Genomic DNA, 23,781 nt, shown 5'->3' with positions numbered 1-23,781 from the left:
GGAGGGCGGGGCAGAGAGACGTAGGTGCTGCGCCAGAACCGAGTGTGACGTTGGTGTTTGACGTTACTCGCGAACCGTGAAGGCGGTAATAACCAGGTTTCTGAAACCTGCCTCCGGCTCAAGCCCTGGGAACCCAAGTTTTGAGCCCACTGGGAGGTGCTGTCACGGGGGGGGGGGTTCTTTTTTTTTTTTTTTTTGAGCCCCAGAAGCTTGACTTCGGCGTCTGGGACAGGTTCCGTTCTCGAGCCAGTTTGCCTGAGTCTCGCGAGATCGGTGGGCTGACCCGCGGGCCGGTATCTCCTAGGAGGAGCTCGACCCGGCCGTCCGAGGCTCCGGGACGTGGAGTCCCCCGGCCTGGACCCCGGCAGCCATGGATGAGGACCTGGTTTTGGCGCTGCGGCTTCAGGAGGAGTGGAACTTGCAGGTCTCGGAGCGCAATCTGGCCCAGGAGCCCCTGTCTCTGGTGGACGCGTCCTGGGAGCTGGTGGACCCCACCCCCGATTTGCAGGCCCTGTTTGTGCAGTTCAACGACCGTTTCTTCTGGGGCTGTCTGGAGGCGGTCGAGGTGAAGTGGAGCATGCGAATGACGCTGTGAGTCCCGAGCCGCGCCGGGGGCGGGGGGCGCCGGCGGCCTCAGCCCGGGCTCTGGAGCTGCGGGCAGGCGGCCCGTCGGTCCTGTGTCCCTTCCCTTCCTTGCCCTTCTCTGTCCCGCCCAGACAGCGTCAGGGGAGCCCTGGGGCCCACCCCGCGGCGGTTTGGCTTGTAAGGGGACGTTCCTTGGCGTTAGGACGATGAGCTGACCCTTTTCTGATGGGGCTTACGGGAGCGCTTTAGGACCCAGGCGGGAGAAGCAGCCGGAACCCGCCCCTGAGAAAGGAGGCCTGGGCCGCGGCTTGCTTTCTTCCCCGGGACGCGTGCAGTCCCTGCCGGGTTCGGCGGGTTCCGCCGCTGGGCCGCGAGCTCGCGGGTCGGGGTGGGGAAGGGGCTGGCGTTTCCCTACTTCTGGGTCCAGGGGATCTTCGGGGCGGGGTGCGTCTCAAAGCAGCCCTTTCCGGCACGCCGAGTCCGGGAAATGCCGGCTCCAGGTAACCTGCTCCCGCATACGAACGGAGTTGAGAAGTTGACGGTGCGGTTCGAGGCCACCGCGCTTGCTCTTGGATGGAGGCGAAGCGCCCTGAAGTAAGAGATGAAGGTACGACACGGAAGTGTGTTTCTAGTGCCATGCTGCTGCGTACGTGGGTTTCCTCGATACTTCTGGACACAGGCTGCTGGAGACCTGGCCGTCACCGCCACCGACGACTGACCGACGGTGGCGTGTAGGGAGGAGGCGGGGAGCGGCAGAACGGGACGGCCTTCTTCGAGAGCTCTTACGGCCCGGCTGGGGTTCGGGGAGCCCCTGCTGCTCACGTGCCTCCCCAGCTGGCGCTAAAGGCAGGGACCGCCCCGCCGAGCGGCCGCGCGTGCGCTCTCGAGAGAGCCGCCCCCCCCCCCCCCCCCCCCCCCGCCCCAGAGCCCGCTCAGTCTGGACCGTGCGACAAGGAACCAGCGGTTGCCCTTTCCCGTCCGCTTCCCTTTCGCGTATGTTTGCTAAGCGACGGTTTTGTGGTGGTTGTTTTCCAGGTGCGCTGGGATATGCAGCTACGAAGGCAGGGGCGGAATGTGTTCCATCCGCCTCAGTGAACCCCTCTTGAAGTTGAGACCAAGAAAGGATCTGGTGGAGGTATTCTTTGCGTGAACCTGATGCTTAGCTCAGTAATTCAGAAGCGCGTGTTACTGGTTTAGACTGCTGTAAATTAACTTGTGCACGTGAAGAAGAAAAAACCCGTTTTCCCTCACTGCGAACTTTTATTGTGGGGCAAATAATAGTGATTCCCTTATAATCTTCACCGTGTTTCGAAGATAGAGGCTTTCAGGTCCGTCACCCAATTTGATCTTTACGGTAATCCTGTTTATGTTCAGGGTGTGTTGTCCTCATTTTTATAAATGAGATAATCAAGGTTCAGAGAGGCAAAGTGGTTGGTTTAGAAGCAGAGAAAAACTTAGGATCCAGATCTTTGTTTTGAGACACACAGATTTTGATTCTCCTCTGTTCAGCCGCCATGGTGTCCTCCCAGGACGTGTAGCTGAGCTGGCAGAACAAACCAGCGTGAGGGCACACTGCATATGTAGAGCTAGCTGGTGGTCACTCCTACTACCAAAATGGAGCTGTAGGAGCTGTCAGACTATGTTTAGTTGAGTCGAATAGTTGCCTGAAGATCCCCAAGATACAGCCAGTGTGAGTGGTCTTGCCCCAATTATATCACCTGAAACGTATGCACTAGAGGGCATAGGTGGTAGAGGTTGGATGGGAAATAAGTTAAAACATGCTTGGAAATATGTTTTTAAGGGTAATAAAAGGTAATGGGTTTCACAACAATGTGAATGTACTTAGCACTACTGAACCGTACACTTAAAATGGTTAAGGTGGTAAATTTTATGTTACCTTTTTTTTTTTTAACCGTAGTTTTAAAAAGGTAAATAGTCACTAAATGTAAAATGGTACAACAGAAATAACTCAGTTAATAAGAAAGAAAAGAATAAAGGAACAAAGCCCAGGTCAAACAAAGAGAAAGGTGGACATAAAAACAGCAGTTATTGTGTTAAATGTACATGCACCAAACACTCCAGTTAAAAACATGAAACGACATCCTATACTAACAGAGACATGCTTAAAATAAAGACACACATATGTTAAATATAAAAGGATGAGAAAAAGCATATCATCCAAATACTAGACAACAGAAAACTGTTATGGCTCTATTAGTATTAATCTAAAGATTTTAAGGGAGGAAGTTTTACTAGAAAAAAGGGAGACATTTTATAATGATAGAATAATCTATTAAGTAAAAACACATAATGACCCTAAAAGTAATAACATAGCTTTAAACGACATGAAGCATCAATTAGCAGAAACAAAAAGAGAAATAATCAATCCGCAGTCATAGTTGCAGATGTTAACAGAACTCCGTTGGTAATTCAATGAATAAGCAGAAAAAGAAAACAGTAAAAATTAAAAAAAACCAAAAAGTTGAATATGATTAACCAGATCAACCTTACCAGGAGCCCTAATTGGAACAGCCCTAACTGAAAACTGTTTAATGAATATTTGTTGCATAAATGATTAAATTAACACATGAACAATTTTTTCCTTTTTAAGGTAATGGGCAAGACGAAAATGGGAAATAGGTGCTAATGCTTCGAGTGAGCATTTGCTGTTGGCAGAAAGTTCTAACATCAGATCAGGAAGGTGGACAGAGGAAGAATAGGGGGACTCTGGCCTGTATTGAAAGTAGCTGCCTAAATTATAGTCAGTAGGATTCAGAAAAGGAAAAGACTTAAACTGGTTGAGGAGGTCAAGAAAAGCTTCAGAGTTGTGGATTTGATTACTAGTAACGTCACCACGCCTACCACTCACTATTGAGCACCTACTGTGTGCCGGACTAACCTAGTTATTCTAGTGTTTGCCTTTACCACAGCCCTGCAAGATTAGGATATCTCCATTTTCAGGATGAGGAGCGAGTTGTAACCTGTCCAGGGTCACGTGGAGAGTGAGTACCAGATCCTTGGTTTAGGCTCTGGTTTCCCTGCTCTAAAGCTCTTGTCTTGTTCCCTTAGGACTGTTACTGCTGCAAATTAAAACATGGGGGTGAGCGTGACAGGACAGGTTGGATTCTCACATGTACACAGAGTAGAGGAGACCATCTTGGCAGAAGGAATGGGAGTGCTGTGAACAAAAGCGAGGCCACTACACTTATGGCATGTTTAGGACCAGAAGTAGTTGTTTTTGGCCAGATACAGAACAGTGGTGGGACATAGAGGTATTTTGGGACCGTGTTGTGTAGAGCCTAAATGTGGAAAATGGTAGATATATAAAAATAGAAGTGTGCAGTATAATGCCATGTCCCATTTTCGAGATGTATTTAAATTGGACCAAAAATCAGGAACCTAAGTAGTTTCTCCTTTCTGAGAACAGTTATCATTATTTTAGAATGTTGAGAGACATCTGAAATGTAGAATGGCTTTTGACTCTACGTCTCAATAGAGTGGCATTTTCTTGAAAAGATAGAGTTGATAATTTTAAAAGGGATGGTTTCATAATGACCAAGTTAAAATGTTTGATTCTCCCATTTTGCTGTTCAGCATTTTATAAGACTAAAATTCATTAATGCCAGTCTAGTTCTTCTGATGGAAATTCTTTTTTTCACAAAACTATGGAGGATTATGAAAAAGGTATGCTTTTGAAGACCTTTATGATTTTCACTTTTTGTATTCACATTTTTTTAGAATAAAGTATGAAATAGCAGCCTTAAGTGCTTTTGTTAACTTTGCACCTAAACGCATCCTTGGTGTGGAATGAGCAGGTTTTACTGTTTGTTTTAAATTTTTACATGATTCAGAATCCCAAAACTATAGAAAGCTGTACACAAAGAAATCTTGATCTCCCCCATCCCTCTATTCTGAACTCTCTACCTACTAAAGGATACTGTTATTAGTTTCTTTTTTCTATTGTTCTGTTTTGCCAATATTTATATCCACTCTTATCCCCTCCCCACCACAGAGCATACTTCTTACACAAAATTCTGTGTATACTCTTCTGTACTTTGCCTTTTTTCATTAAAATGATAGTCTGTAGCCTCCTCTAAATCATTTCATAGAGAAATTTTTCTTTCTTTTTTATGGCTGCATGGAATTCCATTATGTGGCTCTTCTTTCAACAAGGCCCCTATTGCTAAACACTGTTTTCACGCTTTTGCTTTTGTAAGCAGTGCCACCGAGAAAATACCTCATATGTACGGCCTTTCATTTTAGTCTGGCTATTGCTGAGTTCAACGATAAATGGATTTGTAATTTTGTTAGATGTTATCAAATTCTCCTCCCCAGGGAGAGGAGAATTTGAACCATTTTGCACTCCTACCAGTGATATATGGGAGTGCTTGTTTTCCCTTAGCTTTACTAATGGTGTCAAACTTTAGGAGTTTTACCAATCTTGATAAGCAAGAAGTGGTATACTAATGTATTGATTTGCATTTCTGTTTTTATAAATGACGTTGAACATTTTTCATATGTTTACGGATCATTTATGTTTCATTTTCTCTTACCTGTCCGTGACATTTGCCTATTTTAAAATTGGATTGTTGGTCATTTCCCTGTGGACTTCTAGGAGTTCTTTATATTTTAGGAATTAATAGGCTGTGAGATGGTTGCACCTGTATTTTTCTGAGTTTCTTTTTTCGCTTTACTTACAAAATTTTTTCCCCATACAGAATTTTTAAATTTTCATGTAGTTGAATTTGTCAGTCTTTTCTACTGGATTTTGATTAATAATTAAAAAGACTTTCTTGGAATAGGGAGTTCTTAGCCTGGGACCTACAGAGCTGTGGATATTATAGAGGCAAAGTTTTGTGAATGTGTGCTTATGTAAGTTTTCTAGAAAGATCGTTCATGACTTTGTTCAGTATCTGAACGGAGCCTGTGATCCAAAGAAGGTTAAGACCCCAGGTAGAGTAAGAAAATGCATTTTTATTTTCAAAAGCACCATAACAAATTAATTTGACTGTTTTCTGTTTCAGACCCTCTTGCATGAAATGATACATGCCTATTTATTTGTCACGAATAACGATAAAGATCGGGAAGGGCACGGTCCAGAGTTTTGTAAACATATGCATCGCATCAATCGCCTGACGGGAGCCAATATAACGGTATATAAAGCCACACACATTTATGGTATTCAGTAGTTATTTATTCAGTACTTCCTGAAAATAGAGAAGTGGGTAGAAACGAATACTGTGTTTGAGGATTTTCCACAGCAAGTGAGAGGCCCAGAGAAGCTGGCTGGCTTGTCGAGGACCACGTAGGCCGAGGGCAGCCGCACCAGCGATACCCTGAAGGCTCCAGCCACAACTAGGGCAGCGCGTTGCACAGGGTTACTGCAGGCCTGCGTGCCTCTCTTCTGAACGACTACCGTCCGCTCCTGATTTTGTTGACTCGTTGTCGTCTCCCCCTCCAGTCTGTCCCATATTCTGCTACCATTTCATATGTCATTCCCTTCATCAGAAGTCTTTGATTCGTATTTCTGCATGATATCGTAGGAGGTGGCGGAGCCTGGGGTCAAAAAAGCAGGAAGAGTCAGGTTGCTTGCGTCCAGACGCTGGCGCCACTGATTCACTGTGGGACCCACTGATCTCTTCTACGCTTCAGTTTACTCACGTGAAAGGAGGGTAATGACAGCACCTACCTGTCGGGTCCTGTGAGGCTTAGAGGAAGTACGTGCAAAACATTTTAGCACAGTTTGAATACTCGTTAAATATTAGTTGTTTTTGTTATTACTGATTCATTTTTTCAGATAACCTTGCTCTTCCTTTTCTCTTACCCTCTGCAACCCTCCTGCTTATGTCTTAACGTTTCTAACTGGACTTTGCACCTCCGTGCCTGTCCTCATATACCCTCTTCCTAAAATATGCCACTTCTCCTATTTTCTGTCAAAATGATCTCCATCTTTACAGTGAGATGTAACTTCTCCCTCCTCGGGACCTCCTCAGCAGATATTTAACCTTTTACACTATTTTATTCTACTTTCATACCTCTCACGGGATGGCTCTTGCCTATCTTTACATACCTCTGCATAAGATCTGTAATGTAGTGCCTCCACGGGCGCTTAGCAAATACTGAATTGAATGGAACCAAACAGAAATATTAATTCCTACAAAGATTAAATGCCTTGGTGTGTTCAGCTATTTCCTTCCTTTAAAAGGCAATAAAGGCCAGTGTGATGGAAAGCGAGAAGTGCTCACCCCCCGTGTATTATTTTCTAGCCGTCATTTTAGTTTTCTAGAGAGCTCATTTAATTACCGGACAGAGTTCCTTCGACATCAGGGAAGCGGCTTGCGTTAACACAATCACATAAAATCCAGATTAGCAAAAGAATTACGGAGTTGCTAGTATAAAAGACTTTTAGTTTCTTCATTAGAATTTACACTTTAAGCAAAATCCTAGTGTACTTCCTGTTGTTCAGTTGGAAGAGGATATGCCCTTTTAACGTGGATGTCTTTGTGTTTTCATCTAGGAGGTTTAATCAAGTGGACACCCCTTGCTTTCACGGGTTACATCAGGTTACAGCAGACTCCACAGGGCATCCACACTGAGAACAATTTTATTTTAGTGACTACATTGTTAAAAAGTTACGTCCCCAGGCTATAGGAATTACAGAAGTCGGAAGCAAAACAGATCCAGTTCCCTGTCGTCTTTGCCGCTGAATTGTTAAGCGGGGTGTTCTCAACATGAGAGAGCGGGCAGGGTCTTGCAAACCTCCGTGCTCCCAGACCCTCTGTCCTCCAGTCTCTTCTGCACCGGCTATAATTTGCATTGTTTGCGTGCTTGCCAAATAATAGAGTTTGTTTGCTTATAATGGAGAGATGGTGATTATGAAACTATTTATCTGTAGAGTTATAGAAAGCTTAGCATTCTTTCCCACAAGGGGACTTTACTAAAGAGTTAAATGCAAAACTCCTATGCTGTTGCTCCTTCTATAAGTAGTAATGTTTCACTCACAGGACAGAAGGAAAAGGTGCTCAGAGTCATTCAGGAGTATCAATTTTAAAATGGCGCCCTGCCATCCTCGGTACTACCAGGGTGGGAGGGCTAACCGTCCTTTCTGTCTCCTGCTCAGGTTCTAAGTAAGATTTCATCTAGAGGGTGAAACAAACGGATCCTGTTTAAGGACTGAAAAGCACATTTACAGAGAATTTTATTTGACTCAATGAAGCTTTTCACTCAGTCAGACTGAGCACCTTCCCTGTGCCAGGCCGGCAGTAGCCACCAGGGGTACCGGCTGAGAACATTCAAGTCCTGGAGAGCTTTTCACCTATAATCAGATGAAGTGATAGCCCGAAGGCTTATTATGAAGACATGGGCGGGGCCGGGCGCACGTGCAGAGCGGGTGTGACAGACGCTGCGCGAGGCCTGGCGCTTGTGTTTGGGTCCAGCATTTACAGGAAATGGTCCTCAGAGCCCTTTGGTTACTTACAGGGGAAGATTCCAACTTGGCAGTGGGAACAATTCTTATTTATTACAGCATTATATAAAATCTTGTCTTTATCCTGGTTTTTTGTCGTTTAGAAATAGGGTTTCTAAAACTTTTAGCGTTTATGGAAGCTTTTTGTTTTTTTTTATTTTTAATTTTTTTGTCTTCTAGTCTCACCTTTTTCTGTCTTTACACAGTTCACGAAGCACTAAATTAAGTGCTGCTGTTTCCCGTTAAAATGAACTTTTGAAGAGAAGCTAAATATCATTACTGTCTTTCCCAAAACACAACTTCAGAAAGCTCTGGGAAACTGGAAAGTTAAAAAAGGGGGCGGGGGGCTGCTTATATATTGCTCATCTATTTTCTTACACTTGTTAACCTGCCTACTTAACGCTGACAGCTTTGTCTCGACCCAGGTGTACCATGCTTTCCACGACGAGGTGGACGAGTACCGGCGACACTGGTGGCGCTGCGATGGGCCGTGTCAGCACAGGAAGCCGTATTACGGCTACGTGAAGCGCGCCACCAACAGGGCGCCCTCTGCGCAGGACTGCTGGTGGGCTGAGCACCAGAAAACCTGCGGCGGCACCTACATCAAAATCAAGGAGCCCGAGAGCTACTCAAAGAAAGGCAAAGGAAAGACAAAACTAGGAAAGCAGCCAGCATCAGAAGCAGAGAATAAAGGTAACTCTGCTTATGTTCTTCCAGCTTTTCCACGGCTGTGGCTGTAACGCAAAGACAGTGCTGCCCATCAGAGAACTGGCGTTAGATGAGCTTAAGGATCGTTTCCAGGGTAGACGTTTTCAAGTGTGGACTTAAGGGAAAAAACAAAAATCCCATTGTCCATGAAATGGTGGCAGAAAAATATCCTCTGCTGTATATAGATGTGAGTAAAAGTAGAAGTAGTTTCCACTGCTAAAATTTGAGGGTAAAGTCCCTTTCCCTATCCTGACTCACTGGGTCATTAGGATAGAGAGAGAAGGCAAAAAGATTGTCAAAATGAAAACAGTAATTCAAATAACAATGCCCGGAATGTAAGTCCTAGCTACACCCCTTCCTATCAGTTGGAGCCTATCCAAGTGACTTCTGTTGATGTATGTATTTTCATAGGGAGAAGAATGGGAAAAGGATATGACATGTATTATGCTAGTACTTCATCTTCAAGATTTATCCCTTTCCTGTGCAGTTCAGAGTTACTGCCTGTTTTTTTTCTTTCTTTTAAATTTTTTTTAGCTCTATAATGTCTTTCACCTTTTTTTTTTTTTTTTAAGTCTTTATTGAATTTGTTACAGTGTTGTTTCTGTTTTCTGTTTTGGTTTTTTGGCCTGGAGGCACGTGGGATCTTAGCTCCCTGACCAGGGATCGAACCTGCACCCCTTAGCATTGGAAGGCGAAGTCTTAACCACTGGACCACCAGGGAAGCCCCTAGAGTAACTGCCTTTTGAAGGGGTAACAAGGTTACTAAAGTTAATGCTTCTTCCCTTGGGAAGTTGTGGATTTGATGTGATAAGGACTCAACATGTTGACACGCGCTGTATTTCTCAAATTCTGAAGTGTTTATTCGTAAGTTGAGAAGTGATAGAAGAATTTATGTGGAGAGATTATGTCCTCAATTTTGTGAGTTGGGAAGATAAGAATGCGGTAGCAGATTTTTCCTTTCTGGAATGACACTTAAGAATACTAAAAGCAATTTTCAAGGTAAAAGTGACTTTGCTGTCGATGTTTGCGTGATGGAACTGCTTATCTCGATATGAGAGGGTGTTTTTGTCGCGTATGTTTTCTCAGTACCACAGCTTTCTACTGCCGAGGATTGTCCGGCTCCCAGTAGTAGAAAGCTACAACACAGTTCTGATGCAGAACAGAAGGAGTAGTTCTTCACTTGGAAAAGCTGTCCATTAGCTTAATATTTGTTATGGTACGAATTTTGAGCCAAGGAAGAATCTTATTTGCTTCTTTTGCAGGTAAACCGAACAGAGGAGAGACACAGTTGTTAATCCCTTTCAGTGGGAAAGGGTATGTTCTAGGGGAAACCAGCAATTTGCCTTCATCTGGGAAATGTATCACTTCACATGCTGTTAAAACCCAGGATCTTTTAAATCAGGGCCATTCAGCAAATGCCTTAAGACCCAATTCGAAACCTGAGGTGACATTTGAACAGAACGGTTCACGTGGAGAAACCTCCCTAGTCTCCGCTGCCCTCAGTTCCGGTCACCAAAGTGTTGTCAGCAACTACTTCTCGAGCGTCGCGGTCCCCAAGCGCGAGGCTTTCGGAAGTGTGAGTGGGTCTCCGATGAAGAGCCTCACGGCTGGTGACGTCACTAAAAACTCGGTCTCTTCTAGTGCTCAGAGGAGGGTGACATCTTCTAAGATACCCCGAAGAAATCCTTTCAAAGCAGTGGAATCGACGTCTGTGGCTGCACCCCAGGTTGCAGGTGGGCCTGAAGATAAATTCCCACGTAAACGACCCAGGCTCGAAGACAGGACTGTTTTCGAGAACTTTTTTATCAAGAACGAGCAAACGCAGAGCGGTGGTAACGAGCCAGCGTGCGGTTCACGTCCTACGGCTGCAGCGCAGAACGCCGGCAGTTCATCTCGTCAGAGCAGAACGGTTCACTGTCCGGTTTGTCAGAGTGAAGTTGCGGAGCCTCAGATTAACGAGCACTTGGACTGGTGCCTTGCAGGTGCTGAAACAAATCCCTGAAGAATGAGTGGGTCTCACCCGTCCCCCCGTGTCACCTCATAGCACAGTGTCAGCCGCTCAGGAAGGTCTGCGTAGTGCCGCTTATAACCTAGTTCACCCGTATTAAATGTTCTATTTTATGTATACATATACGAAATTGTAATTTAACACATTTTATGTCTAAAGGTGCTATAATTCACTCTTAGGTATACTGTAGCCCAGAGTTTGTTCTGGATGCATACATGTATAATTTTTAGATACTTCTGTTCTTTCTTGCTTTTAAAAGTATTTAAATCTGTTAATCTTTTTATTTGCATATTTTCCTTAAAATAGTCAGTGAGGAATCCTGTCGGGTGTTTGGTTAAATTGAATATTCCTTTATTAATATTAAAACTCATTCCCAGAACTGGTAATATTCATAGTATCGGACATACTGACCAAAAATACAACCTAGTTGTTTTCCAGTACTCAAGGTTTTTGGTTTTTCTTTTTTTTTTTTTTTTTTTCTTCAAAATTTTAACAGGAAATACAATTTCCTATATTATAAAGATTTTAATTTCTCTGTTTCACTAAAAGGTGGCAGCAGATTTTAGGTTAAAGTAGATAAACAGAGTAAAATAAATTTCGTTTGGAATATCGCTAGTAACAAATAGCCACTGTAATTCTGTAGGCCAGAGTTGAGCTGATTTCTCAGAATTTTAGCAAAATGACGGGTTAAAACTCGGTACTAAGTAACTGGCATATATAACATAACCAAGTTGCCTAGTTTATGTACAGGTGGACCATCATCTGGAAACAGTATTATGAACCTTAAGCCAAACTTGAAACCATTTAGGAATACCATTTGTGTATGTAAAAAAGTATATTTCTTTTAAAAAAGCATTCTTTTCCACGTCCCAGCAAAGGGTCAGAGATAGTTTGATCCATTTACTTTTTTGTCTCATGGCTCTACCGCCAGTGCGTTGGCATAGTTTCAGGGCCTTAGTTCACAGGTTCTCTTTTTCTTAACTTTGTTGCAACATGACTTCACATAACATAAGGTGCAGCTGGGTTCCCCGCTGAGTGCCCACTACCCGGGGGCAGTTAGAGAACATTTCAGTTACTGTGAAGTGTCCTCATGGGCGCCCCTTCCCAGTCAACACCCAACACCCAACACCCCAGAGTAACCACTGTTTTCGTCTGTCACCACAGGTTAGTTTAGCTTGTTTTTAAACTTCATGAAGTAGTACCTTTGTTGCTATGGGTAGCAGAAGTTCAGTCTTTTCATTGCTCTGTAGTAGTTGTATGAATATGCCCGAGTCTATATATCATTCTGATATTAATGGACATTGGAATTATCTCCAGTTTGGGGCTGGCCATTCTGAATAATGCTGCTAAGAACATTCTTACTCATTTCTGCTGAGCATATCCCCAGTCTGGAATGCAGGGTCACCAGGTGCATTTGTGTTTAGCTTTAGTAAATGCTGCCAGTTTACAGTCCTGCCGGCAGTGTATGAGAGCTTGTTGTTCAGTAGTCCTAATGCTGTTGTCTGTCGGTCCCTTTCATTTTAGCCTGTCTGGTTGAGTGTTTTACGAGTTTTGATATTTCTTAAGCGTGAAGTTACACAATAGTATTTAATAAATATTTATAGATAAATGACTTAAAATGTGTATTATGTTGAATATATACCGTTACACTTTCATAGAGGATCATTTTCTCTACTTCAGTTTAACAAATTTTGTGCAGTTAAACATTTTTGGGGGGCAGAGGGGTGCAAAACCGTACAAGGTTCTGGGGCTGTGAAGTAAGTAAGAGCCCATGTCCTCAAGGAGCTTTACAGCCTAGCTGGGGAGTGAGACAGAAGCAGAGCGGTTTCAGCATATAGTAAGTGCTCTGATGGGCTTCTGCTAGGTGCTGTGGGAACTTAAAAGGACAATCAGTGTAGCAGCCCAGGGCTTCAGGGAATGGAGGAGACAAATTCTACATCCGGTTGAGTCTGCTAGGGCAAGTCAGGTTCGCCTGGGGTGGGGGGAGGATAGAAGGGGCCTTGCACAGAAGGAACACGAAGGCTTGGAAACAGACGGGCACATTCGACTGGGAGAACTAAGCCGTCCCCAGTGGACACAGTGTGTGTAAGATGTGAGGGGTAAGATGGCAGAAGGAGAAGGACTGAGGACAGGACAGATGTAAGCAGAGCTGGGGGGCAAAGAGACCCATCTGTCACGTTCTCCGCTTCATGTCCGGTGTGTATCGTCCCTGTTCACACACATCTGGTGATTCGGGTGGGGCTGGTGCAGGGAGGGTTGGGAAGGCTTGCAAGCCAGCCAGGAACATCCGAGAAGTGTCTTGACGGGTGCTCCGGGGGCAACAGAGACAGGAGGGAGAAAGGGGGGCAGTGGCAGGGATGGAGAGAGAGGATGGGTTCGAGAAATACTCAGGTTGTAAAATCAAGAGCTGGTCAGTTTTAAGGGAGGATGGCAATATGTTAGCTGGCAAGAAAACGGAAGTTAATTTTAAATTTGGGATTAAATAAGCCTTCGCGTCAATCGCTCAGAATTCTGATACTCCGAAATCTGTCATTTATATTAGAAAAAAAAGAGTTTTCTGTTCTGTTGGTTCGTTTTCCCCTTTTAAAGCAAATTTCCTATCCTAATAACAGCTAGTAATTTGGGGTCAACCTTTAAATGTTGTTGCCCTTCATGTTGGAGAGATGGGGTGGGGAGAAGGGGAGCAGACTTGACTGCTACAAGAATTCGCGGTTTTTTAAAGTCAAGGTTATACAATGTCTAGCAAAGCAACTTTAGACTTAGAAAGTATAGTAGACTTTTATAGTAGACTATAAATGCGTATCCTAACTGGAAATTCTAAGGTGGGTGGGAAAATGGGACAAAAATCTCAGAGTATCCCATTGTCCTAAAGCTCTGGGCTTGTGGTTTGTTTTTTGTTTTTTTCCCCAAAGCTTAGAGGAGTTTTAAGTAAATTAGAATGTCAAAGTGAAACAGGCGCTGTATCTTCCTGCAGATTTGGTACCCAGTTGGGATCCTGTGCCTGGGGCACACGCGGTATCTCCTCTCACTGGGCTGCTTGGTGAAAAAGCGGAGCTCTTTTTGCAGTTTAGTCCTTATTGAGGGGCAGTGGGTTCCTGTTGTTCTTTGTCTCAATTTTTTGTCCTTGAGGCTATATTGGTGCCTTTTTAGCAATCTGTTGTGTTTGTTGTTGACTAAGTAGCATATCCACCAAATGAAGTGAAACTCTATCGGACAATTATTATTACAGATTAAATTGCCTGGGGAGTTGAAATTAACAGAAAAGGATGCAATGTGGAGATCAGCTCTGGTTTTCTTTTATTTTTCTAACATTCCACTAGAATGTTAGAAGTTATATAATTCCATACACATCGTCACACACCTTTTGATATGAAAAGTGAAAGACTTGATCTTCTTAAGTGACTCAGGAATCATCTCAATATTAAAATTTACACCGTTGTAGACTGTAATACAGAAACAAGCCGCTGTTCGCTTTCTTCTGTTCTGGTGCGAATAAACCTACCAAAAGATTTATACCCTCTGGCTTAACTGAACACCAGATGGCGCTCTTAGTAAATTAACTTTCTCCGAAAAACCGGAGGCAAAGCAAAGCCAAAAGGATATAAGGGAGAAACTTCAACGGGAACGGTAATTGCTACTCACAAAGGGAGAAGATAGATAGGTTAGGACCTCAAGTCCTGAGAGAGGAGGGGACACAGCATGGCCAAGAGTGTGTGCTTGTTCAAACAAACGAGGACCGATCTACAGGGCACCTTAACCTCCCTAGACTTGTTTTCACCTCACGTTCCACTCTGAACCCTAACGAACATACGGCAAAACATGGTACTCCCCAACAGACAGTCTTCCAGACACGGTGGGACCTACACTTTCTACTGCTTTCAAAACCATAGTACTCTTCCTTTGAATGTCTGGCACTTCTTATTTTGTTGTGTATCGTAATCTAGGTTAGTCTGAAAGCTTCCTAGGACGTAATGCCCTTTGCCCCTGTATCAGAGGTCCAGGAGAACGAAGGGCAGCCTGCTGTTACATTCTTGGTGTTAAGTGAATGACATGGCGAGGCACTTCTCAACTTCCATTGTTACCTGCTTTTGCAAAAACATCTGAATGTAACACTGACTCTTCCCCGTACTTCCCTGAAGAATCAAAGTGTGTGTATTTTCAAGATAGGATATTCTTAAGACCCAAATCATGCCAGGTTATAAGCATGCCTTGCAAACTAAATATATGAAAATCTGCATCTACATGAAAGGAAACTGGATTTTTTTTTTAACAAAAGATTCCTCACAGGATTCCTTTATGTATTTGTATACATTTAAAATAATTCCATAGGTAAGATGCACCCAGACACCTGTTCAGTTGCATTCTTAACATCAGATATTCAAATAGCCACCTCCATAGGATCCCAGAGGGGAGGATGGAGTCCAGCTTCTTGGCATGTCTGTTGAGAGCCACCGGTGTTATTTGTAGACTGTTCATTCTCATTGGTATAGCGGGCGTGTATGTGTCCATTCTGCTTTCTGACTCTTTGTGCCTATTTTATTTTGTACTTTGGGCTGCTTTCCTACTTTTTTTTTTTTTAATGACCTTCATTATATATTCAGTTGAATCTGTTCTTCCCGGGGTACCTCACAATTTAATCTTTTTAATTTTGTCATTTTCAATTTCTCTACTGAGTTACATCAGCTCTTGTTTCACAGCTTCCTGAGGAATCTTTTGGTCCATTTTTGTTCTGAGATTTTGAATTTCGAATTTCAGGTGTTAATTTTTATTCCTGCCAAGTCAAGTCCTGTTGGAGGATATTTAGTTCACACCGAATATTGTTGCGGTTTTCTTCTGCCTTATGGTTGAGGGGAGAATTTTCAGCAGCTATACTTCTCGTTTTTTTTTCTTCTTATAGATATAGTAGTGTTTGTAGATATTTTCTTCCCTTTTTGGCTCATTTTGAAAGGTATTCTTTTCCTTGACTTGCAGAAACAGTTGGTTCGATGTAGGCAAGGGTGAGGGGTTTCTGATTCAAGAGTGTTTTCTTCTGTCGGAACAGTGAAATACGGTATTTCTCAGAGATGACACTTTTCTTTGTGAGGGGGTAGGGGCTTAGAGTCTCACCTGATTCTGTAATTTTATTTTTCTAAGACCCTTACTTCCTTCTTTCACTTTATCATCAAGCCTCCAGGAGACATCTCCCCCTGTCCCAGACACGGTACCTTCCTCACACAGCCCCCTTCAATCGCATTCAGACTTCCCCTTGATGCTCCAGTGGGCAGCGCTGTGATGCACTGGTGTGAGGTGCCAGTACCCCCATCACTCGTGCTGGGGCCCTGTTTTTGCCCTGTGTGCTGCCACCGCTAGGCCCCCTGCCCTTGTCCCTTTACCATATAGTTTCCACCTGACTCTGCCTTCACAGGAATTCTGATGCCGGCTCTAGTTTCCCATAAGCTCAACTTCTTTCTGTGTCTCACAGTTATGCTGCAGGTACAGGTTACAGGTGACTTTGTTGGGAAGATAGTGAAAGAGATTCGGATTTCGGCAGCAACTACTATTCCTTGGAAAACCAGAAGCTCAAGGACTCCCCCCTTGAATATGAACACACAAGCAAGAACTATCAGATCTGGGAGGAAAGCTTCTAACCTGACAGACAAAAATTAAAACCAACAGAAAACAATGTTCAATACTGTGTCTATTCAACAGAATAGGTTTTTCTATATTTTAAAAATTCAGAGAACATAAAAGAGAGCTCTCGAAAATTAAAAACGTGAGAGCAGACATGAAACCCTCGCGGGCAGAACTGAAAAAGACATGTCTCCTCGGAAAAGGACAAAGACGCAGAGGAAGCAGACGACAGCAACTGGCTCAAACCTGAGGTGCACTGTTTGAATGACGGGGGTTCAGAAAGAGCAGAGAGGATGGAGGGGAGAAACAATTTAAGAAAACGTCCCCGAAAGTACGGCACGAATTTACAGTTCGCATACCTAGCGTATTGGCGGAGAACGGGCACACTGTGAAACGGTGGAGCCCTGGGGACAAAGAATTACTCCGTGAGCTTCCACAGAGGAAAAGCAGATGACGTGTAAAGAATTAGAAACTGGAACAGCTTCAGATTTCTCAGCATCCACACTGCAACTCAGAACCTGGACAATGCCTTCAAAATTCTGAAGGATAATAATTATTTCCAAGCTAGATTTCTAAACTCAGGCAAGTTACCAATTAAATGTGAGGGTCAAAAAAAAAAAAAGACATTGGTCTCAGAAAACTGACCTCCCACATACTCCTTCACAGAACGTGCTGAAGGCCAGGCCCACCAGATTGAGGAAGTAAACCAAGATGGAGGAAGACATGGGACCCAGGTAATGGGAGACCCAACGGAGAGTGGTGATAGGACCTCCAGAACAATATGGAAGGACGTCTAGGGAAGGCAGCTGTGCGCCAGGCACAAAGGACAACCACTCCAGGTGTTTGCAGGTTAGACGCCACAGGGGAAAACGAAAGATCAAGCAAGACATTAAGAAAAAAGTAAACTGTGGGAAAGTCATCATGGTTTATTCTGCGTCTCACCTTTGAATTAGCACAAATAGCCTCTTTTTTTTTTCTTTTTTTTCGCCTGCGCCGCGTGGCATGCGGGATCCTAGTTCCCCAATCAGGCATCGAACCCGTGCCCCCTGCAGTGGAAGCGCAGTGTCCTAACCACTGGATCACCAGGGAAGGACCTCCAGGGAAGTCCCAGATAGTCTAACATTAATGTGACCTAAGTTACAATGTAATTAGATAAGGAGATCGGGGAGGTGTGGCAGGGGCAGTGGAGGAGGGCTGGAGAGACCCCTGTATCCTTACCTCCCATGTGGGGAAGTTAGGAGATAAATGTCAAACACTGAAGAATCAAGAATGTAGCGACACAACTGCATTATTAAGAACTAACCGGGCACATACTCAAAGAATCACTTAGAAGAGTTGAAATCTTTTCTCAGGGGAAGAACACAAGGGGCCGTTTTCCTTAGAGAACAAGTTGACTTAGCTACGTGTGCATTTATACCTTTGACTTAGAACACTGTAAAGGCATTTTATAGAAAAGCATAGAAATATAACAATTTTGGCAGAAAAAGGCCTAATCTCAATGAAAGATCTCATCCAGTAACTCCCTATCCAATAACGTCTACACCACCTGTTCAGAGTGCAGAAATGATCCATTCGATCAGAGCTTTAGCTGCCTGCAGCTGTGTGGGCTCTCCCTGTCTTATGAACTGGTTTATATTTAAGTGTTTTCTACTTGTAACACTCTTCCCGGCTCATTAGGCCACACCCTTTATACATATCATTGGTCCAATGGTCCGTCCTTGAGCACTGCCATGTTTCAGGTGAAATTTAATTGCTGGTCAACATCATGAGAAGACTCTGCCTTAAAATCAACAGCAGGATCTGGGGAACGTATTCCTGGCGTTAAGATGTCTAAAAACCTATTCTTGAAGCAGTGGAGACGGGGTACTTCTGAAAGTCCATGTACAATTATATTATTAAATATGTGGTATAAATACATAAAATTGCCATCCACAACCGAGAGACAGCTCTCATCCTTGAACCCTGTGCGTCTTGGGAAAAATGTGTTTCACTTAGGTCACACACAACTCTAAGATTGGAGCTACTGTGCTTGTTTTCAGATGAAAAGGGCTCCGAAGGTCACGCAATTAAGTGGCTGAGCCAGAACTAAACAGATGTGTCAATCCTGTCTGGGCTCTTTTCACCACACTACCAAATTTAATTAAGTCTTCATCCCTAAATCATCTTGCCCTCTCCTTTAATCCACGCAGGTATATTTCAGCACAATTGTCCAAATGCCCTAGGATAGGTTGGGATATAACAAAAACACCGTACCAAAAAATATTTTAAATAAGAGATAAATGAACATGCATGTTGACCTCATATTGTGAGAGCTCTTCAGTTTCTTGCGTACACACATAGGACACCTGTGACGGTCAGCGATAAAACCTAGTGGCCCTTCCTTTTTGCAGCAGAGGGGCGACACAGATATGCTCGACAGCGTAAAAATCCTAGTAAAAGGGCAAGAATCCAAATGTGGAGAATCCAGAGAGAACTCATGGAGCCCGTGGACCCGGTCCAGGTACTCCCAGGATGTCGCTGAAATTGTCGGGCTCCCATGTTTACTGTTCTCTCTCTTCCCCCTGTTATCATTTATAAAAGGCAATACCAAACGCTCTGGACCGAACCAGAGACGTGTGATAGAAAAGCACATTATCTGACGGAAGGGCCCATTAAGAAAGTCAGTGTATGATAAAGGATTAAAAAAAACAACAGAAGACAGGCGGAAATAAGCATAATTTTTTCAAGAACATTTATACATCTTTTTAATTAGATTAGCTTTACAAGCATCTTGAGAGCTTTTTCATAATGAAACGCCGCTTTTCAAATTACATGACTTTATAGTCTATCTGTAGATGAATCCTCAAATTCTTTGCCTGCTGTTGATAAAGGTCTGTGTTTTACGGCTGGTTAATACGGTGAATAAAAACAGCATTAGAAGCTCTATCTTTAACCAGGATTAAACACATATAGGCCACAAAAAGTCTTAAATTTTGTTTTATATAGAGTCCTGCTTGGTGACAAGTTAACGGTCCCACTAACATGAAATGAACAGATTTTAAATGGATATTAAAGGAATGGCTATCCCGATTTCTCGATCCTTTCACAACAATCTCCAAGAACTTATATAAACTTTTCCAAAAAAAACCCCAAAAAACCCAAAACTTAAAACCTGTCTGGCGAGCAAAACCCACAGGTAGTAGAATCTGACACTTTGCACAACTGCAGAGAAACACATCTGAATGACACAGGGGCTCCCAGATTAAAAGGCTGTTGCCGTACACCTTCACAGACAAGCCTCCCATCCACATCATACGATTTCTACTAGACCTAAAAATAACAGCGCTTTTGAGTTGTGGCCTCAGGCAGCGCACTGCACTGCAGGCCAGGTGGCAAAGACAACTTGCGCTCGGGGAGGGGTGGAGGGCAGGGGGCAGAGGCACTTACTGTCGAGACGTTCCGCTGTTATTATATGGAACTAGGAGAGGAAGTGGAACGAAACTGCACATGGGTGAGGAAAAACAACAGTCAACTGTAATTGTCTCCTGCAAGTTCTCCGGAAGTGAGATCACAATACTGAATATTTAATCCCACCCTAAGTCCACACTGTCAGTTCACTAAACAATTTTTTTTTCATGTTTTACATGAACAATAGCAATCTTTTAATAAAAATTACTGAGCTTTCCATAGAAAAGGTCTCTAACTGAGTACAAACTATACAGATGCTAAAACTGTCATAGGTTGAAATATACAGAAATATTTCTGTACACTCACATTATTTTGGCAAAGAAGATCAAGGATAGAGATGGAAAACTGAAGTGGGCAAGGTCTTACACCCATAATTCATGCAAAATACAGATACCACCCTTTGGGCTTTGCTGAAGAGCCTAGGAAACTGAAGTCTAAGACACCCGTCCTAATTCAGGTGTTAAATAACAGAAGTCTGGGAGGCCTTGTGTGATTTTGTAGTATTCCCTCTTTTTTTCCTGAAAAGTAAAAAAGCAAACTCATAAAACATAAAAGTGTCTGTTTTTTTGCTTCGTGTTCTGTGTTTTGAAGCTAAACATCCATCTTTCAGTACTGACGAAGAGCGCTGTCTGGGGAGTGCGTCAGCAGTGGTCTGGGGCGTCACTAACGTTAAGTCTGTAACGACACCGTGCAGTCTAGATGCGCACAGTCTCCCCTTGACGCTACCCAACAGGAACGAGGTTCTGACCTGCTGACCAGATGGGCACAGGAGTAGGAAGAAAACGTAACAGCAAAATCGAAAGTACAATCAACCTGACGGGAAGCAAAAGGAAAAGTCTTAGCAAAGGGGACAGTATCTTCTACATCTATAGGATATATATACCTGAAAGCATAAGAAAGCCCTTTATCTTGGGAACTTGATGCTGAGGATAGCCTCAAGTTCATTTAGTGCCAGTCACTTTAGTTTTTTTTAAATGTAACTTACAAGATAAAACCTTTTTACTGTGTATTTTTTCTTACAAAACATGAACTAAAAGTTATTGGTAGTCAACGGTGATGGTTTTACTGTTATGTTTCACTATTAACAATGTCAGAAAAACAACAGCAGCAATTTTTAAGAGTTCAAATTAGTGTAAGACAGGACTACAAAACAATCTGATTTTTCAGTTGGTGATTAAAGTGCTCCTTTTCTTATTTTAAGTAAAAAGAAAATTAAAGTAATCATTAGTCACTGGCAACAATCATTGTAAGAGGCCTTTTAGGGCAAAATTTAATAGTACGAAGAGGTTTACAAAAATAGATTGATGCTATTTTGGGGAATAATACTGTAATTTTTTTCTCAATTCAGTTTTGATAAATTGTACCTGATCATACAAAAATTACTTCAAATTCAAACTTGACTATATAAAAAAGGGAGAGATGAAATGAAGTCAGCTAGATGACAGATCTGGCAAAATATAAGAATGAAAAACTTCTACCTAGGGCACTTATTTCATGTCCGGATGTAAATGCCACTTTCAGCTGATAACTTACATCCCTCCCATCGCAGGCTTGGAGTCAATCATGCGGTACAAAGCCACACAGTCAAGATCTTCGTTTTGATGCAACACAAAAAAGTTGTTTCTGTTTCCTTAAATTGCCAACTGGTGGTCTATTTTCTTTGTCCCATTTATTCGTATTCACAAGTTAACAAATAGCGTCAATAATTACTGTAGATGAAGTGGGGTATTGCTGGATCAAAGGCTCTATAAGACGTCTTTACTGATTGAATCAGAAGGTTTATTGAGTTCAACCCTCACACCTTTTTCACCTGCAAGGTAAAAAAAAAAAAAAAAAGAATTCATTCATTCAGTAAGCACCACAGAGCTTCTGTTACTGCTCCCCACTGAGTCCCTAACAGTATGCACAGTGTTTCAGCTTTGCAAACACACATCATCTGAAAATGATCACGCTTGCACTTCCGAAAGCTACCCTCAGGACTGTACTACGAGGCACGCACAGACGCTGAACTAGTAAAGGCTCACAGGGAAAAATCCTCCTCTACACAGAGAGAACGATTTTTGTCTCCTTTTATTCGAAAAGCAACTCGAAGTGCTGTAAGAGCAGTGTGTCCAGCATCACCGAAAGCGCACTGCTAGGCTTCTGGCACAAAGAGTGACTTTAAAAATGCACAGAAAATGCGCGAACATTCGACTTCTATAGTTTTATAAAAGGCTGATGCGGGATTATCAACGGGCTCATAAAAATCCAGCTAGTTAAATCAGTAATATGAACGAACTTGAGCAGGTGTGTGGAGATACAAGGTAGGGTGAAAGACAAGACAGGTCAGTGGTCCATCTGATGGAGACCTCAGACCCAACCGCTCCAGGAGACACTCCGTAACTGGGGGTGACCTATGGACGCCACTGGCAGACACGGACTCCACGTGCCTGTCTGCTTTACTGACTTCAGCATCTCAATTCATCTCCTTTGTATTAATTTTCTTCATGTCCACATTTAACATGGAAGACCTGGAGTACTCTTCAGAGCATGTACATCTAAAAAGGAAAGGATATTATTACCTTTCCTCTGCGGGGAGAATGAGAGGAAGCCAGCCTGTGACTGAAAAGGATTATCACAGAAAAACTCAGCTTGTACTCAAATGATTTTCCCAGACTTCTTTGTCTCAAACTTTCCTCATCTTTGGGCAATTTTGATGGTTCAAGATAACAATGAAGATGACTTAAGAGCAGTCCTCTTAAATAGGGGAATTAAGAATCTGCCGGAAACAAGGAGCGAGTCTTCCGGCTCATGGAAAGCACCGCCTGGCTGCGGGGTCTCTTCCTTCCAGTGTACCCTGGCCCCGAATGTTTACCTGTTAGATATTTTACTTTAGCTCGTGCTCTCTCATCTGCATCAAAATACCAAACAGTTATTGCGTACCTAAAAGAAAATTCAGAATAGCGTAAGAATGATCACACTGGGGAAAACAAAGCATATGCTGTTGCAAAGGTCTACTAAAGCTTGCAATGCCAAAACAATGCCTAACTTGGGGTGACATCGGATGATAAGGGAGCACAGTGACAACCCACTTACTTAATCAGCCGTCCCAATGCTCAGGAGTATCGCAGAGAACCAGGAGGAGCTACAATTTATGTGGCAGAGTTGATGAGTTTTTATGACTTTCTTAATACCTACTTAACCTACTTGATTATCTGTTTTGCAAGCCCACAGCAGATCAGAAACAGACAATAAGAAGGTAAGAGTGGCTGTTACAGAAAAAGCACACTATCAATAGCACAAGTTCTAGAAGAAAAGAAGAGAAACAGAGAAGGACTCAAGGCCAGGGGCCCTGTAGAGCAAGGGAGGGCTGACAGTCTCCACCACTTCTGAGGACATCACTACACACATACCGGCAAAAAATCGTGATGGGGGTTTACAATTTTACAACCTGGAGTCATCCAGAAAGTTAAATTATGCTAAGCATTTTTTAGGATTTTTATCAAAGCAGTTATACTATGTTTTGTTTCATTTTTCTGAAAATTTCATCACTCACTTGGAATATCTCATTTCACAAATAATGAAGAATCTCTGGTTTATTAAATACCACAAGGCACTCAGTTACAGCTTTTGGTACCAATAACATGGAAAATGTACACACACCACAGGAAGTGAAAGCATGCTACAAATGATCAGCTCCTGAGTAGAACGTAGCAATCGGTCAGAGTGTCCTGCGGCTTCTGGCCAGTGTTCGCTGGGGGGAAAGCAACACTGACTGATCAAATGAAGAGCCAGCAAACGTGACAGAACTAAATCCTGTAACACATCGGAAGCAACGAGTCAAAGGCAGAGTAGAGTCGGAGTCTGGGAGTCTGGGCAGCGGGGGAGGCCAAAGCCCCAGGCCACTCAGCTGGAAAGGGACAGAGCTGAGCTCGAGGTCTGGCCTCCCGGCTTCCAGAGCTCCAGCCCCTCTCCTACC

The 23,781-nt window shown here is 43.3% G+C and overlaps 2 protein-coding genes across 4 annotated transcripts in view; one reads left to right on the top strand and one right to left on the bottom strand.

Moving 5' to 3' along the window:
• Window positions 1-22: 22 nt before the first annotated feature.
• SPRTN (SprT-like N-terminal domain) lies at window positions 23-12,367 on the top strand. Of its 3 annotated transcripts, none has more exons than XM_068547612.1 (6): window positions 23-85; window positions 305-591; window positions 1,621-1,720; window positions 5,610-5,738; window positions 8,476-8,743; window positions 10,021-12,367. In XM_068547612.1, exons 2-6 carry the CDS (start codon window positions 371-373, stop codon window positions 10,758-10,760), a joined length of 1,458 nt encoding a protein of 485 aa, XP_068403713.1. In that variant the 5' UTR covers window positions 23-85; window positions 305-370; the 3' UTR covers window positions 10,761-12,367. The 3 variants fall into 3 exon arrangements, with proteins under 3 accessions (XP_068403713.1, XP_068403714.1, XP_068403715.1); XM_068547613.1 differs by having other exon boundaries at window positions 82-96; XM_068547614.1 differs by lacking the exons at window positions 23-85; window positions 305-591 and adding an exon at window positions 600-1,192.
• Window positions 12,368-19,080: 6,713 nt separating this feature from the next.
• Window positions 19,081-23,781, bottom strand: part of EGLN1 (egl-9 family hypoxia inducible factor 1) — a 57,458-nt gene continuing 52,757 nt past the window's right edge. The window contains exons 4-5 of the mRNA XM_068547620.1: window positions 22,678-22,745; window positions 19,081-21,633 (exon numbers count right to left, since the gene is read on the bottom strand). Coding sequence (XP_068403721.1) covers window positions 21,569-21,633; window positions 22,678-22,745 — 133 coding nt within the window. The 3' untranslated portion in view covers window positions 19,081-21,568. The remainder of the gene's footprint in view (window positions 21,634-22,677; window positions 22,746-23,781) is intronic.

Source organism: Eschrichtius robustus, chromosome 7 (genome assembly GCF_028021215.1).
Source record: "Eschrichtius robustus isolate mEscRob2 chromosome 7, mEscRob2.pri, whole genome shotgun sequence".
Taxonomy (NCBI): Eukaryota; Metazoa; Chordata; class Mammalia; order Artiodactyla; family Eschrichtiidae; genus Eschrichtius; species Eschrichtius robustus.
Note: the sequence above shows the minus strand (reverse complement) of the source record. Positions and strands in the feature narration are given on the sequence as shown.